The sequence below is a fragment of the Protopterus annectens genome, chromosome 13.part0 (genome assembly GCF_019279795.1).
Source record: "Protopterus annectens isolate FY-2018-M chromosome 13.part0, PAN1.0, whole genome shotgun sequence".
Taxonomy (NCBI): Eukaryota; Metazoa; Chordata; order Ceratodontiformes; family Protopteridae; genus Protopterus; species Protopterus annectens.
In genome coordinates, this window is record NC_056747.1 from 449,264,946 (window position 1) to 449,282,358 (window position 17,413).

The 17,413-nt window shown below is 39.8% G+C and overlaps 1 protein-coding gene across 1 annotated transcript in view; it reads left to right on the forward strand.

Moving 5' to 3' along the window:
- Nucleotides 1–17,413, forward strand: part of RBM19 (RNA binding motif protein 19) — a 1,836,515-nt gene that overhangs the window by 1,362,523 nt on the left and 456,579 nt on the right. Inside the window, exon 19 of the mRNA XM_044054094.1 lies at nucleotides 13,362–13,478. Coding sequence (XP_043910029.1) covers nucleotides 13,362–13,478 — 117 coding nt within the window. The remainder of the gene's footprint in view (nucleotides 1–13,361; nucleotides 13,479–17,413) is intronic.

Sequence of the window (17,413 nt, forward strand, 5' to 3'; positions counted from 1 at the left end):
CGACTACCGGGATTTTGAAAAAACACAAAGATAAAGACAGAGACAGGCCGCTGAGGTTCAAAACTGCCGACGACGCTTCTCCTAAGCTAGGCGCCAGTTCGCTTTACTCAGTTTGGTGCTTTCGCAGCCCCTGATACCTGCTACTTCTGATTTGCAGGCCTCTACTGAGACCCATTCGGAGTCCGGTATGCAGCGAGATGCTTCAACTATTGAATCCGCAGATGTCTTTACCTTGGATGGGTCTGGAGCTGCTGTGCAGGCACCGGCTTTTGAGGGTGTATTAAACCAACACCTCCTTCTTCATTTAGGCTTAAATCTCGAACCATGCCTAAAAAGCCGACACCCAGACTGTGCATGCTCAGGCCTCTATGCCTAAAAAACAAATAAGAATGGCTGAAGATCTTATAACTCTAATCAGGAGAAGCCAACCTCCCCCTTTTAAAAGACCTAGGACTGAAGTTGTTTATGAATCTTCTGATCAGGATTCTGATTTTTCTGATTCTTTTGATGATCTGGATTTGCCCTTATCTACTTATGAGGATTGTGATGCAGAGGACTCTATTCCCTCTGCTTCCCCTCCAGAGGAGTTTTCTTTTGGTGATACCTTACATACTGTAAGGGACCATTTCCACTGGGAAAGCCAGGATTTTTCTGATTCAAAATAGAGGCTATGGGGATTTCTTATTCCTACCTCAGCATAGGCCTTTAACTATTCCTGTTGTACTAGACATTGTTGATGATGTTTTTTCGGAATCTAGTTTGGCCCCTGCTTCTTTGCCTCCTGCTCCCGGAAAACCTGACCGATATTACAGAGTTCCTGATTCACACAAGTTCCTTTTAAAAATCCTATTGCAGGTCCAGAGACTATTTCACAGGGACCCAAGGGCATTAAGTTCTCTACTGCTAAAAATCCTACCCCTTCTGATAGAGACTCCAGGGCGCTGGATAGATGGGGTAAGAAGGTTTGCACTTCTGCAACCTTGACCATTAGGGCTTTAAACTGCCAGTTTCATATGTTAAAGTATCATCAACATGTTATTGGATTGCTTAAACAGAAAATGATGTTGATTCCTGACTGTGCGGAAAATAAAGAATTACAGGATTTAATGCATTCTGCTGAACAGGTTGGAAAACATACTTTGCAATGTGAATTTGATTCATTAGAGGCCTCTTGCAGGGCTGCTGTTACTGGGTCTGTGCTCAGACGGCATGCTTGGCTTAAGGAGCAATTTTTGCCTGATCATGTTAAAGCTAAATTGTTGGATGCTCCCTTAAATCAGAACCGCCTGTTTGGCAACAAGGCTGAGGAAGTTCTTAAAAAGATGGAAGATAAAGCTAAATCTATGCAAACTGTTAAAGATTTTTTACAAGTTCAGCCTCCTAGATTTAGTAGGCACTGGCCGTCTAAGAATTGGTCCTTTCCAGCCCCTTCCAGGTCTTCTCAAGCCAAACTCAAACACAGCAGAAACCCCAGGTTTCAGTCCCAGGGGACACACAAGACTAAGCAGTGGGGGGTTTCCGCACCCAAATCAGGGAGTAGTAAGACTCCCCCTATGGAAAACTTTCTCAGTGACTTGCTTTTAAAACTTCCAAGCACTTCCCAACTGAATGCTTAGGTGGAAAGATTGGTCTGCAGGCCAGAAACTGGGAACTCATTACCCAGGACAAATGGGTTTTAAATTTAGTGTCCAAAGGATACAGATTTCACTTCCACACCTTACCAACACCAAGCGGGTGGCCAGATCTACCCCCAAATCAGTGGGCAGAGGCCCAAAATCAAGTACTCTCTCTCTTAAGCATGGGGCTATTCAGTTGGTACCAGAAGAGGAAAAGGGACAAGGTTTCTATTCGAGAATTTTTCTGGTACCCAGAAAAGGCAATACATGGCATCCTATCCTGGACCTTTCTACTCTAAATACCTTTCTGGTGATTCCAAAATTCAAGATGCTGACTCTTCACCAGCTGCTTCCTATGCTAGGCAAAGATGCATGGCTGGCAACACTAGACTTAAAAGAAGCATACCTGCACATCCCTATCGGGGAGTCTTGCAGAAGATACCTATGCTTCAAAGCAGGCTACATGCACTGTCAGTTCTCTGCACTGCCCTTTGGCTTATCTACTGTGCCCAGGGTATTCACAAAGTGCCTAGCTCCAGTCATTGCATTCTGCAGGCAAAGAAATATTCAAATATATCCATACCTGGACGATTGTCTAATTCAGGCAGAAAGCCAGAACATACTTTTGAATCATCTGGCCTTTGTTCCAAGGGTACAGACTTGTCTGGGGTACACCATAAACGAAAATAAATCACACCTGGTACCCTGTCAACAAATTATATTCCTGGGAGCAAACTTGAATACAACTTCCCAGATGGCTTTCCTCACACCAGAGAAACAGACTCATTTGACAACCTAATTCAAACAAGTGGCCACAAAAACCCAGTTATCTGCAAGGCAAATACTGCAAGCCTTGGTGTTCATGTCCTCCTATATTCTTCTAATTCCATGTGCAAGGCTGCATATGAGGAAACTGCAATGGTATCTCAAAAGCCTATGGTGTCAACATTCACAGGATCTAGAAGCTATGATTCCTATCATACCTTGCCTACACCTAGAGTTCCTTTGGTGGGCAGAGGCCTGCCACCAAAACAAGGGATTACTATTCACACTACCCCCTGCCGCCCAAACCTTAACAACAGACTCATCAGACTATGCATGGGGGGGGGGCTCCTCTGGCAGGGAAGTGCATTCAGGGCAAATGGAATCCAAGTCAAATGCACCTACACATAAATCAAAAGGAAATGTTAGCTGTACAGAATGCTCTGACAGCCTTCAAGGACCACATTCTTCCAGGATAACTAATGGTAAAGACGGACAACACCATGGTCATGTGGTACCATAAGCAGGGGGGTACACATTCTTACCCCCCTCTGCAGACTAGCCATGGCATTGTGGAACACAGCCTTGAGCTACCAAGTGAATCTACAAGCTCAATTCCTGCCAGGAAAACTAAATACACTGGTAGATGGACTAAGCAGAAACCTCATGGACCCACATGAGTGGAAACTGGAACCAAGGATTTTCAACATGTTGACAAGCAAATGGGGGAGCCCAGATATAGACCTGTTTGCCTCCCCCCAGAACCATAATCTGGACAAATTTTGCACAAGGATTCCCCAGAAACTAGCTTGGAAAGTGGATGCTCTATCTTTCAGCTGGAAAAACCTATCAGATTATGCCTTTCCTCCTCTGCCTCTGCTCTCCAAGGTACTACTAAAGATCAAACAGGACAAGCCAAGGACGATTTTAATTGCACCAGACTAGCCACGACAACACTGGTACCCCCTCCTGCGCAGTGTGTCATGCTTGGCCCCATGGCACCTGCCTCAGACTCCTTCCCTGTTGTCTCAGCAGGAGAACCAGATTCTGCACCCTCAGCTGCAAACCCTGAACCTAGCAGCCTGGCTAATTACCTAATCTCTCCTTTACCACCCCTCAGTAAATCAGTGATGGATATCATTTTATAGGCTAGGAGGTCTAGTACTAGAAAATCTTATGCTGAAAAATGGAAAAGATTTTGTACCTGCAACCAATCTCAAGGGATGAGCGCAGCCGTGACCAGTTTACCTCAGATTCTACAATATTTGACTGAGATGCTTCATAAGGGCTTGTCCTTTTCCGCCATCAAAATTCATGCCTAAGCCATTTCAGCTCATTGTAACACAGAGCCTCCCCTCTTCTCTCACCCACTGCTCAAGCAGTTCCTCAGAGGGGCCAAAAATTTAAGGCCACCGAGGAGAGCTCCAACTCCAGCCTGGGACCTTAACTTTGTCTTGGAGAAACTCACTCTTCCTCCTTTTGAGCTAGCTGCTACTGCAGATTTAAAATTCCTTTCCTGGAAAACAGCTTTCCTTTAAGCAATCACTTCTGCAAGAGTGGTATCGGAGTTACAGGCCCTTATAGCAGTGGAGCCTTTCATCATCTTTCATGTGGACAGGGTGTCCCTCAGAACCAATCCCTCCTTCATGCCCAAGGTGGTATCCAGTGTAACTCTTAATCAGTCCATTCATTTGTCTGCCTTCTTTGCTAACCCACAGAACAAAGGGGAACGGATGCTGCACTCCTTAGATGTGCACAGACAATTTTGATTCTACTTGGACAGGACTATACCTCAAAGGAAATCTGAACAACTGCTGGTGGCATTTGCTGCAGGGACAGAGGGGAAAGCTATTTCAAAGCAAACCATTTCAAAATGGATAGGCCACTGCATTCATTTCTGCTATGAGCACCATGGAAAACCTATCCCACAGGGCATCAGACCCCATTCAACCAGGGCTGCATCTACCTCTACAGCCTTTCTCAGGGGCGTACATCCTAGAACCTGCTACCTGGAGTTCTGTACATACTTTCACCAAGCATTAGCATTTGCCAATTTTCTCTAAATCCAGAGCTGCTTTTGCTACTGCAGTCTTGCAGGGCCTTATAGCTGGTCCTAATTCTATCTAAATTCCTCCTCTCAACCTTAGCTTTGGGAATCGACCCAAATGTAATGACTGCAGCAGTGAAACACGAAGAATATAGTACAGTTGTGTACACTTACCATAAATGTAGATGTTAGAGTGTATTCACTGTTGCAGTCCTGGTTACCCTCCCTCCAGCCCCCTTTCGTCTTTTGGCTATACCTCTACTCTCATTTACTATGCTCAAAAAGCTTTTTGGTGTATTTGCTTTTTTGTTGGAGGTATATCCTTGTATTATAGATTTAAATGCTTCCCATTAGGGGGGGGGCACCTGACATCTGGGGCAAGAAAAACTGATGTTATGGCATCGGCTGCATGTTTTATACCCCTGACGACCTGACGTCATAGAAGAAGGGACAGCAACCGACGCAGGACCCAAGACTTTAATCAGGCCAACTGAGGGCTACTACAAGCAGATAACCCAAATGTAATGACTGCAACAGTGAATACACTTGAACATCTACATTTATGGTAAGTGTACACAACTGTACTGTCTCGACTATATGACATTCGAAATTTCCAGTGTTCAAAGATTTGACATAGACCCATATCAGGGAGGTACTACAAGGTGCTTTAACCTTGAAAGTGGTATGCATTCTCCCTCCTCACATTTACAAACTCATTCTTCAGAGATCTCATATCTGGTCCTCTGAATATCAACAGGTAAGCAAGCACCCTTTGTTCAGAGGGTCTCAAACATTATTCAGCAGCATCTATAAACCTGCCAATCTAATAATGATGACTTTTGTGTCTCCTTTACTTTTTCTGGCAAAGCTCAGCATGTACCTGTGGTTATTCGCAAGTACAAAGCATTCCAGTAATATAGACACAATTATAGTATAAAGTGGCTACCCAGTGATTAGTCTTCTGTTGCATCACAAGTAGAATGCGAAGCAGACCTTCATTTCTTCCATAATGCCATGCTCCATATATACTAGAAGTACTACCCATAGTCATTTAAATGAGTTATGAGGGCGCCAGCACCATAGATATCTGTGGAGACGAGACATTCTTTTTCTTAATGTCAGACAGCCTGAAAGTTGTTTAAACACAACATCTTTAAAATGTGACTTCCTGAATGAACTACCACAACATCAGAAGTCATTCCACAGTGATGATAAATATGAAATACACCTTGCAAAGCAGAGGCAAATGTCATTATTGAGAAACTTCCAACTTTCCAAGACTTGGGGGCAATAACCTTGCCAGAAGAGCCAAACACAGTTTGATTTTCTACCCTGAACCTCAATGAAAATATTTTTAACTCTCCCAAGAAAATGGCTGATGCATTTGCAGAATATTTTGCAAAAAAATAGTCTCCTCAGTTTTACCCCTCTACTTTCATTCCAAAACGTTGGAAGCATTTTTTCTTTCTCCCCAATGTATGGGGTCTCTGATTGTGTAGCTATATAAAATTAACAAGCGAGTTAGAGAAATTCTGTCTAATGGTTCTTCTGGTCTCGACCTAAAATTCCTTTTTGTATGTGATGTCTTTATTGCTCAACATCTGAAACACATTATTAATACCTTCCTTCAGTCAGGAACATTTCCTGAAACCTTGAAACTGGTTGTCATTCCTTTGCTAGACTATGGTGGTATTACCAACTTAGTCTTCTGGATGAATGTATTGCTGTCATGTATGACCAGTTTTCTAGAAAACCCCATATCACTGCAGTACATATGGTTGTGTCCCATACAGAATCTTGTAACTTACTGTGACTTCAGGAAAGATAGGAACACCATCACTGCTATGGTGTTTGGCAGTAATTTGGTTTCTAAGGCAGTGGCTGAAGGCAAGCTTACTAAGCATTTTTTCTAGATTTAACCAAATCACTTAACTCCAGGATTTGCATTAGGTGTTCCAAAGTAGTGTAACAGTTGCATTGTACTTCTTGTTCATTGTTTGTACAAAATGAATGTATAATCTCTGAGAGATTTCAATTTTTAAGAAATGTGGAGGTAAATCTCTCGCACCAGCCTATTATTAAGGATTGTACTTCTGCAATACCACATTAATCAAAACACAACATTAAGCTCATAACACATGCTGAAGCTGTAAAGGAAAAAGTGCCAAAGCCTCCTAAAATACACAGTAAAAGATCAGTCTTGATCACACAAATCAACACCTGCTCTTCCTCCCCTCAGACATACAGCAAATCCACTCAGCATCTCTGAGTCACCAAGAAACCTGTCATAAGCCCATAAGGCCCACTAAATCTGCTTCCACATAAGGAAATGATTTAGTCATTGCTGACTGTACAGTTGTGTACAGACTCATATTTATCAAACTGATCAAGGGCAGGATGGCTGCAAGCTGCTTTTCCTGGCAGGATCCATGTAGCCACAAGGGCCTAAAGTCCTTAGAAACAGATATGGTTATGACCTAGTGGTGGCCTATGTGGAAGTAATTGACTTGAAGTACTCCTCCCAGGGGTGCATGCAGATAGGCATAATGGAACTTAACTCTTCAAGTGTTAGAGGCAGAAAGACACTGGTCTTAACTGGTATATTGCCTTCAGCATGAATAATTTGCTTTGACATTTGGTTTAGTTAGTGTACTGACATACTGAGGTGGTTGAGTATGTGTCAGACTGGGGTGAGATGGTTAATCATTTTTCTGTTTGTGAGCAGAACTCGTTATGAATGGAGCCATCTATACTGAGCCAGAAGATATAGCAAACCGATGGGCCAACAAATTCAGCTTCAACTTTACCCCTCTCCCACCATGAACTTTTCCTCAGGATATACCAGCAAATATAACTCCCCCTGCTGCCACTAGGGAGGATTTCCTTAATGCTCTCTATAAAACGACAAACACTGCATCAATGGGCTCAGGTAATAACCCAGGATGTCCTCTAAATAGCATGAAACATGATCTATCAGGCTGTCTGGAATTACTATTTAACTGTAGCCTGCAAACCGGCTTTGTGCCTCATGAATGGAGAACAGCAACACTCATGCCTCTGCACAAAGGTGGGACCCTGGAAACTATAGATCAGTAAGTCTCACTAGTTTCATATGCAAAGCCGTTGAAAAAAGTATAATGGAAATGATGACATAGGAAACATCCAGACACTGGACCCAACCAATTTGGTTTTGTCAAGGACAGGTCATGCCTACTTGTTGTTGGACTTCTTTGAGAAGGTCACCAAAGCAATGGATGAAGGCAAAATGGTTCACACTGCTACCTTGACCTGGCCAAGGCATTTGACACAGTACCCCTCTCCAGCATTGTTGACTAATTCAAGAGGTTGGGTACAACCCTTATGTCACCCGGTGGATAGACAACTAGCTCACAGACTAGACCCTGTGGAGTTCACCTCTTCAAAGAGGCCAGTCACAAGCAGAGTCCCTCAGGGATCGGTCATGGGACCGCTTCTTTTTGGCATTTACTTCTCTGAAGTCAATGCCAATGTCAAAGTCCTCTTTCTGACTAAATTTGCAGATGATTGTAAATTAGGAGCTCTCATTGAATCCCCCACTGACACAAATATTCTGCAGGAAGGGCTGACACAGATGTATAGGTCATTTCAGAGCCGTGGACTAAAACTGAATGCCAAGAAATGCATAATAGCATTCTTTGTGAAGTCACCCATGCCTGGTAACTATCATATTGACAACGCACCCTTAAGAGTTGACCCAGTAGTCAGGGTACTCTCATAGACAGTAATCTAGCCTTTGACAATCCTGTATCTACAGTATTGAGGAAATCATTATATGCTGTGCAACTTATAAACAAAACTATGGCATCTATGTCCAAGAAAGTCAATGTTCTGCTGTATTCCAAACGGTACAATGCCCCCTTTGGTATGTACTTAACCTGGCATATCCTACAGTTGGAACATCCACAGAGGTTTGGTGCAGCGGTTAGCATTGCCACCTCATAGCAAGAGGTTTTCTGCTTTGATCCTCGGCTGGGGTGCCTTCTGTGCGGAGTTTGCATGTCCTCCCTGTGATCGCGTGGGTTTCCTCCGGGTGCTCCGGTTTCCTCCCACATCCCAAAGATATGCTGTAGGTGGATTGGACACTCTAAATTGGCCCTAGGTTTGAGTGCATGCATGTGTGCCTTCTGTGGAAGGTTGGGTGCTGGGCTGGCAACTCAACACCGTAAAACTCCACTGCCAATCATGAGCGGACAGGTGATATGCTGTGGCGACCCCTAACCGGGAAAAGCCAAAAGAAGAAGATGATGGAGGTTTCTCACTAAAAGAATACAGGGGTAAGTAACATGTCCTGTATGAACTGCCTCAGGTTCCTATACCTGCATTCTGTCTCCTACAGGATGTTGAGGGGAGATGTTTGCCTGGCATACAAGGTACTGTCAGACCCCACGTTGATGGAACTCCTGCATATCTGCAAAACAAAACTGTACCAGAATTACACATTCTAAAGACTAACTTGCCTGTGATATCAATAGGACCTTCTGGTTATACAGGTATGTATCCCAGAGACTACTGATTCTCTGGGACATGTTCCCCATCTATGTAAAACAGAGTTCCTCCCTAACCCAATTGAAAGTGCAGTTGGATGGGAACTGGAAATTCATCCCTGGTGTGGCACCTATGTCTCTAATGGACACAGGCAGCCTGTAAATGGTTCATCTCCCAAAGCCCCTGCTTACACTTAGCAAGGGTAACAGAACTTGACAGAAGTTTGAGATGCATGGCTAGGCTTAAAAAAGGCACTTGTGGTAGTTAGCGTAGGAAACACCTATGAAACTATACTGGCTGAAGCCTTTGCTGCTCCCAAAGTGCTGTTCTGTAGACAGCCCTTCTACTGGCATCTATATCATATAATTGACAGCTTAGATTGTCGAATGCGTAATCATCGACACCTAAGCATTGAAACCTTACAATATCGAATGGTCACATGCGCATATTCTTTCCTTGGGAAAGAATTCACTAGGCCATCCAGAAACAAAATAAACAAGAAAACCCAAACATAGTGGGGGGCTGTGCCCCCCACACCCCCTAACTAAATACACCAACTCCAATATCACTCTGCATTGGGGAAAGGGCAAATCCCCAATAACGGCCAAGTGAATACTTTCCCGAGGAAAGAATTTGCATATGTGGTCGTTCGCTATTCTAAGCTTTCGACGCTTTGGTGCCGATGTTTAAGCATTCGACAACCTAAGCTGTCGATTATGTAATAGGAACCTTTCTACTGGAATTCTAACCTAGCTTTTCCCAGACTTGGATACACACATTGAGAGCTCAGCAGTGTATCTTTTCATCTCCCCATGGTAGAGCACCTAAGGTCACCCCCCCCCCAGCGTGGGAAACAACTAGGTCATAAATGTACTTTTAATGAATGGATAGAAGGCCCTTAGTGACACCACGAATCCTAGCTACCAAGAGACAGCTAACCATCATCCTGTTATTACAATAGTGTCACTTTAACTTGGACATTGGTTTGAATGGCCTCCTGCTCTGAGAGACTTATGAGTATAGTTATGTATCCTCAAATTAGGAGTGAGGAGTGGGAATAGTCAATGCAGGTGAATATATATATCTGTGTAGAGGCTACTTGGCAAACACACATGCTTTGTGAAGAGAGGGGAAACCCTTCGCTGCAGCATATTGCATATTTCCTCTTTTCATCCCCGATATGCTGGGTGCATCCTGGTATAAGGCAGCATGCCACAATCTCAAATCACCTCTGATGGCTATCTGAATTATGACCCCTCTAGGCCGATCCTTATCCAGCTGGTGGGGAATGAATGGGCTGATGATCAACAGGCAGCAGGGGTAAAAAGGGAGGGAAAAAAACATTTATAGCAGAAATATGACAGGAGAAGAACAAAACAACATGCATCAGATAAGGATAACTGAACTAGTTCAAAATAATACAGTAACAGCACAACTTACAGCAGCAGGGCTGGAAGAAAGTAGCAAAAAATAGTATTATTTGGATAAGCATAATAGAACCAGTTCAAAATAACGTGCTATGGAAACAATTTATAACAGCTCAAAGACAGTAACATGTAGCAAAGCATCTTACAACAGCAAAACAGGAGTAGGGGGACTAAAACAAACACATTTTATTTTTTGTATTTGTCTTCCATGGTAGAGCACTAATCTCCATGGACCTATATCAGATTCAGGCATGGGAGCACTGTCTAAACAGATAAGGATAATGGAACCAGTTCAAAATAACACACACTAAAAAAAATCTTGTAAAAGTACAAGTAAAATAAATTAACAAAGTAGAAAAGTAAGTTACAGCAGCAAAACAGAGTGGGGGAAGTAAAACAGAATGTAAACTAGATAAAGGTAATAGAACCTATTTGCAGTTACAAAGCAACAAATAACATGTAGGAGGGGAAAAACAAGACTAATGCATTTATTAGAAAATCAAATGGAATCCAGTTCAAGTAAGCATAGTACTGTGACTTAAGATTAGTGACATAAAATAGAAAGGAAATTCAACTATTAGGTCAAATAATATAGTGAGTAATGCAGGGAATGGAATTACTTAGGTTATTTAATACAATGATTAGTGCAGATGGATAAGTAATACAATATGGGATAAATTATATCAGATAAAATGTGTTACAGATAGTTATTTGAAACAGTTTGATAAGTAACAGATCCAGTTAAATAAGTAGTAGAACCAGTAGAATAAGTAAAAACAATGTAGATCTATAGATTAAGTGAATTACAAGGATAAGACTGAAAAGGAACTTAATTTGCTGTTGCAAAAGTATATGAAAGGTTTTACGAGGCTTTGATTTCTTGGAATGTGAAAATAAAAACACCTACTAGGTAGTGTGAAGTACAGGCTACCACAGTGCCACACGTAGTACAGCTAGTCCGGTTCCACATGAAAAATAAGCTTGAATGAAGAAGTCTTTGCCTTTTTATTTAGGGGCTTGATAGTGCAGCTCATGGCGGTGTATTGCAGCTCAGTACTGAAGTGTACAAGGTCCACGCAATGGTGCTGAATATAAAATAAAGAAAATCAAACCGTTAACCCATTAAGACACGCACAGGACAGCAGTCCATGGCATACTAACATCTAAACCACTCTATGTTTCTGTTAAAAGTTTTGGTCCAAGACATCTGTGCAGTGGCTATTTAATCTAGGAAACTTACTATAAATGCACATTACAATTTGGGCATTTCAGTCTAGGGCTAGTCTTGGCTTTGATAGAGCTGTTGTAGTATGATTAATACCTCTTAACCTCTTGGTAAAAGAAATCTGGACAAAGCCAAAAATAATGGTGGTACAAAGGCCCAAGAAAAGAGACATATTTTAAATATTGCTCATGCTTAAAAAGTGGCTAGAATAAAAGGATCTTTGTTGCCATGCATTTTCTAAGGGATATGAAGTCTGAAACAACGTTTGCCATTATTTAGTGAATTCAATCCTCACTGATTTGCCAGAAAACCACTAATTTTATGAGGAACAAAAAAATATGAGGCAAAAATCTGGACACTGTGAAAATCTGGTCATTTGAGAGGTATGGTATGAATTAACCAGATTGTTTTGCTTTTCAGTACTAGGGGATCATCCTTAATGAATGTTAAGCACATTCTGAATGAGATTCCTTTATGTCTTGTTACAGAATCCTGGGGTAACAAATGTTAAAAGTGTCTCATCTGGCAGATGTATTTTTCCTTTTCTTCCAAGCCGTCAGAGTGTAGCTAGTGTTTGTTGTTCCTTTCCTTCTTAGCTTTTCCATTTTCTTACATTTTATTCACTGCAGCCTAGTAGTGGAATGTGTGGAAAAACTGCCTAGGTTGACTTATTTGTGATTTCTGCAGGGTGAGATATTCTTCTTGGGGGGGGGGGGGGTGCAGAATTGATGTTAAGAACCTGATACTTGAGAATGCTCTTAGAGGTCTGCGGTTACAGTAAATTTCTATGTTAAAGCATTTACAATACTTAACTACATGTGGTGTTTTTTGGGTTTTTTTTCATTTTATTTGTTGTGATCAGAACATAGAAAGTGTTTCCCTGTTTAACAACAAAACCAGAGTGTCTGACATGTACATTCAGTTGTGTGTCACTTGTTAATATTACTGGCAGCTTTATTAATATGAATGCTTACATTTTAGTGTGTTTTATGACTTTTGACATTATTACTGTAATATGATTTGAAATTTTATGATGAATCCTGTTGGAGCTTAATTGAATCATAAGCAGTTTTTTTTTTAATTGTGTTGATTTAATTAGTATTAATTTTTTAGATTTTTTTTCATTGATTAGCATCCATTCATCCATTCTCAACCCCTTTTCCCATTTTTGCACTAGGGGACAGGGTGTCACTTCAGCAGTGGCAATCATCTGGAGCCAATGTTTACACTGCCGGGATTAGCATGTAATTTGTTAATTAAGTGTATAGAAAAGAGAAAATGCAGATAACCAAAGAAAATAATATATCATTTGTAATTGCCATATTCCCTAGAGTTAATGCAGTCCTCAGAAGTGTAAAAATTTATTCCATTGAGTATAATAGTGAATTGTTGGACTGAAAGCATTCATTATTTACCTTAAAGTTGAATTGTCCTTGTTATGCCTTCTGCTACTCGCACATTAAATCCACTTTTCATTTTTTTAAATAACTTGATGTAAGTGTACCATATTGTGATTTTCTCCCCATAGTGTATCTAACTAAATCCCAATTCTTAACTGTAAATGACAGTTTTACATGCACAATGATGGTAATTTTCTGTTGGACAACTTGCCTGCTACCACAAACATTGAGCAATGGCTGTGCAACTTCTTAGTGTTACTGAGTTACCTCTTGTACTTGGATCGATGGGTTTGTTAATAATTCAGGGGATGTTTTCATAGATTAATTCATTGCCTTTGCTAATATTGATTTATATTTTAGATCTGCTGTGGCTCCATCCAGAAAGAAACAAACCGCAAAGAAACAAACCAGTTCAAAGATCTTGGTACGAAATGTTCCTTTCCAGGCAACTGTTAGAGAGATTCGTGAGCTGTTCAGGTAAGAGAGGAGTCACAAGGCGTATTTCAGCAGTAAGTGTTATTAATAATGAATGGGACAGTGTTTAATTATTCCCATTTCATTAATATTTTTAGTCATGAATATTCATTCATGTCATATAAATGTGTGTGCCTGACAGACAGCTGCTGTTACTTCAGAAACATTTCTTAAGTGGGTTTGACCATTTCAGAAATTCTGAACTGGGACTAGTCAGTGGAATTATCGTTTTTCATTTAACCTGAGGAAAAAAGTGACTTACGACTGTCACATTGTAGGAGCTGCATGCATTCATGGATCCATACTTTTTTTTTTGGGCTGGGTTTCATCATGCTTATTGAAAAAAAATCTCTCAATATTTCCACACATCACATTGGCAAATTTTCTTATAGAAGCTTTTGAAGGGCTGTGTCCCTATTTCGTACTCCTATTTCTGTGTATTAATAAATCCCAATTCTTAACTGTAAATGACATTTTACATGCACAATGATGGTAATTTTCTGTTGGACAACTTGCCTGCTACACAAACATTGAGCAATGGCTGAACTTCTAGTGTTACTGAGTTACCTCTGGTACTGGACATGGGTTTGTTAATAATTCAGATTTCAATAATTAATCATTGCCTTTCGTCAATATTTATATTTTAAAGCTTGGCAAAATCCACAAACAAACAAACCCAAAGAAACAAACCAGTTCAAAGATCTTGACCAAATGTACCTTTCCAGGCAACTGTTAGAGACTTACCTGACGCGCAGACCAAGGCATTATTCAGCAGCCCAAATATTAATAATGAATGGGACAGTGTTTAATTTTCCATTTTTAATATTTTGTTTAGTCATGAATATTCATTCATGTCATATAATTGCTGCCGCACAGCTGCTGTTACTTCAAAACATTTCTAAGGGTTTGACCATTTCAGAAATTACCTGAGGACTACTAAGTGGAATTATCGTTTCATTTAACCTGAGGAAAAAAGTGACTCCTGCACTTGTCAGGAGCTACATGCATTCATGGATCCATACTTTTTTTTTTGGCTGGGTTTCATCATGCTTATTGAAAATCTCTAATATTTCCACACATCATCTTGGCAAATTGTTCTTATAGAAGCTTTTCTGGGCTCCATTTCTTCATTTTCTGTCAGTATATATTATATATATATATATATATATATATATATATATATATATATATATATATATATATATATACTAAGATGTACAACTGTCTTGCCATCCCAGGTTATGGTGTTGCGCTCTTCTGTGTCAAAGGTGAGGATAATTTTGCCTAAAAGAAAAAAAGAGAGCAAGTTCTGTCAGTCTATGGAACAATACAGACCGATCTTGATTTTAAATACAGTAACAAAATCGTAGCAAAAGCTAATAATCAGAAACTAATATCACTGTTAATCAGATAATAGTATCAGCTATTGCTAAAATAATGTTCCTAGGGAAATTTAGTTTTGTGCTACTAAAAAGCGATCACAGTCTTACAATACTGTTGCAATTAATTATATCAGCATGTTATTCTTATCTATTAAAAAAAGGGTATTTTGTTAAGTTATGATGCAGCTAAAGCATGTGATCCAAAAATAATTATGATGGCTTATCTGAGCAACATGTAGTGCAAGCCTTCCCTACACATGCTTGAGATAAAATTATTTGAACGTCAGTAGACCACAGGAAAAAAAGACGATTTTTCTAATAGGAGATTGTTGCCGGTGCAGTTTCTAATTGTGCACCAACAATAATTTGCTTCTTTTGAGAGATTTTTCCCTTGTTCAAGTTGGTGTGATGGTGGAGTTGGTATATATAAGTTTGGAGGGAGGGGGCTTGCATCCCACATTGGGGTGTGCTAAAAGAAAGAGTTTTACCCTTTTAGATTTATGGTGCTTTTTTTTCATTTAGAATGTCGATTTTCAGGAAGTCAGCATTTCATAGTAGAACCTTGGCTTGCATTGCAAGCTCCTTATCTTGGGTCATAGGCCTCTGTTTCTTTATGCGGATAGCAACACCTCTCTTCCACACAGATTTGTAGATAGGGTGGGGCAAAGGGGACAGCTGCACTGGGTGTTAAGTGTTAGGGGATGCACTTGGCAGATGCAGATCAGTCTTCATTACATAACTGGCATTCAGAAATTAATGCTGGTATTGCATTTGCTGTCAGGACTGAAGCACATTAGTACTCTGTGTGCAGCAGAAACTGTAGCAGCTGCTTGCTCCAGTTATTCATTCATAGGTAAGTGCTAGGCTAGCTGCATTAATTCATTTTTTTTTTTTAAAGTTCAAAGGGAAGTGCCGAATCAGAGGAAGGCAGCAGGTGCCAGCAAAAATACTCTCAAGTCTTCTTCAGGTGTCAGACAAGGCTGGTCATTGCCCATGATACTGTTTATCTTGGCACTGAACTCCCTGTTATGTAAGTTGCCAACGTTATTAAACGGACTTTGGCTAGGCAAATAGACTTTGTCACTAATAGCACATGAAGATGATCTACAAGTAACCAGGGAGTATGAGCATTATAAAAATTCTTTAATAAAAGTGTTTCAAAAGAGTGCATATGATGGAACTGTAAATTTATTAAAGTCACAAAGAATGTTGTTTTCCTGGGTGCCCTAAATAACAAGTGGAGGATAAAATTCCAATCACCAAAGAACTGAAATTTTTTGGTATATGATTCCTCACCTTAATCAAGAAAAAACGTGCTTGTTAATTTTAAGAAAGCCCAAAAGAATATTAAATTCAGACTACAGGATTTTAGAAATACATTTTTTTAAATACTGGAGTAGTACATTTAATAAAAACCTTTATTTTATCTTAAAATGTATTTTCCTGTCTTCATTGAATAGGTATGTAGGATTCTAATAAAATACACATTTTTAGATGTGGAATATTCCATTTTTGCATTCGTGTGGAACCCAGAGAATGTCCTGGAAGACTTTGAGTAAACCTTTCAAACAGGGTTTTCCATTACATGGCATAGATTATTATAATAAAGCAATAATTTAAGTATTTATGTTCCTTCCATTCCCAATAAGAGTATAGAGAGATTTTTGCAGTAATATTCCATTTCGCAACTGGAAGACTTTAATACTGTTTCTTTTTTTCTATATGCCATTTAAAAAAAATGTAGGCAGCATGTAAAAATATTGGAATAATATATGACAGGATTGCAGCATCATCATTCCTCTTGCATTCTGTTAAAATTTTCTTTTTGGGAATAAAAGCTGAATTCTCATTGACAGAAGCTTTGGAAGGAATACAGGCATGTCCCCCCCCCAAAAAAAAAAAGATGATGAATTTTCATTAAATAAGAGGCAGATTTTTTGTCAGCAATAATAGGAATCTTTTCTTTAAAAAAAAAAAAAAAGAAGCTAGTCAAGAATGTTTTCAATTTCTGAGATGTTGCAGTTCTGTAGTTTTTCAGTGGGCACTGTATGACTTAATAATTTGATGAATATTAATAATAATTTCCAGCCAAAGGATATATTTGGAGTTTTCAGGAGTGAATGGAACCCTGTTGTCTCTAGGGTGTTGCGTAAAATCTGGATATGTCCATTTAAGTGTTTGACACTGCACTGTTTATCATTAAAGTACAAGATTTTGCAAAATTGGTGCCACATTAGATAAATGAATGATGGACTTCATCTAGTGTTTTATATAGAATAAATGTATTTATGGAGCATATATATGGTCAATAGTTACCATCTTACCAACTATTAAACTAATAAATGTTTAGATAGAAAATTTGATCGACAGGCAATGAATCCTTAAGAAAAATGTTAATGACTCCATTGTATATTTGTTGTTCTATGGAGATGATAAACTAAAATATATAATTGTCTAATCAATGAAAAAACTCGCAGGAGAGTATGGGAAGTTTTGAGTTTGAAAGTTGCTTTACCACCTTCCTTTTTGGTTAATTATTTATTTTTTTGTAATAAA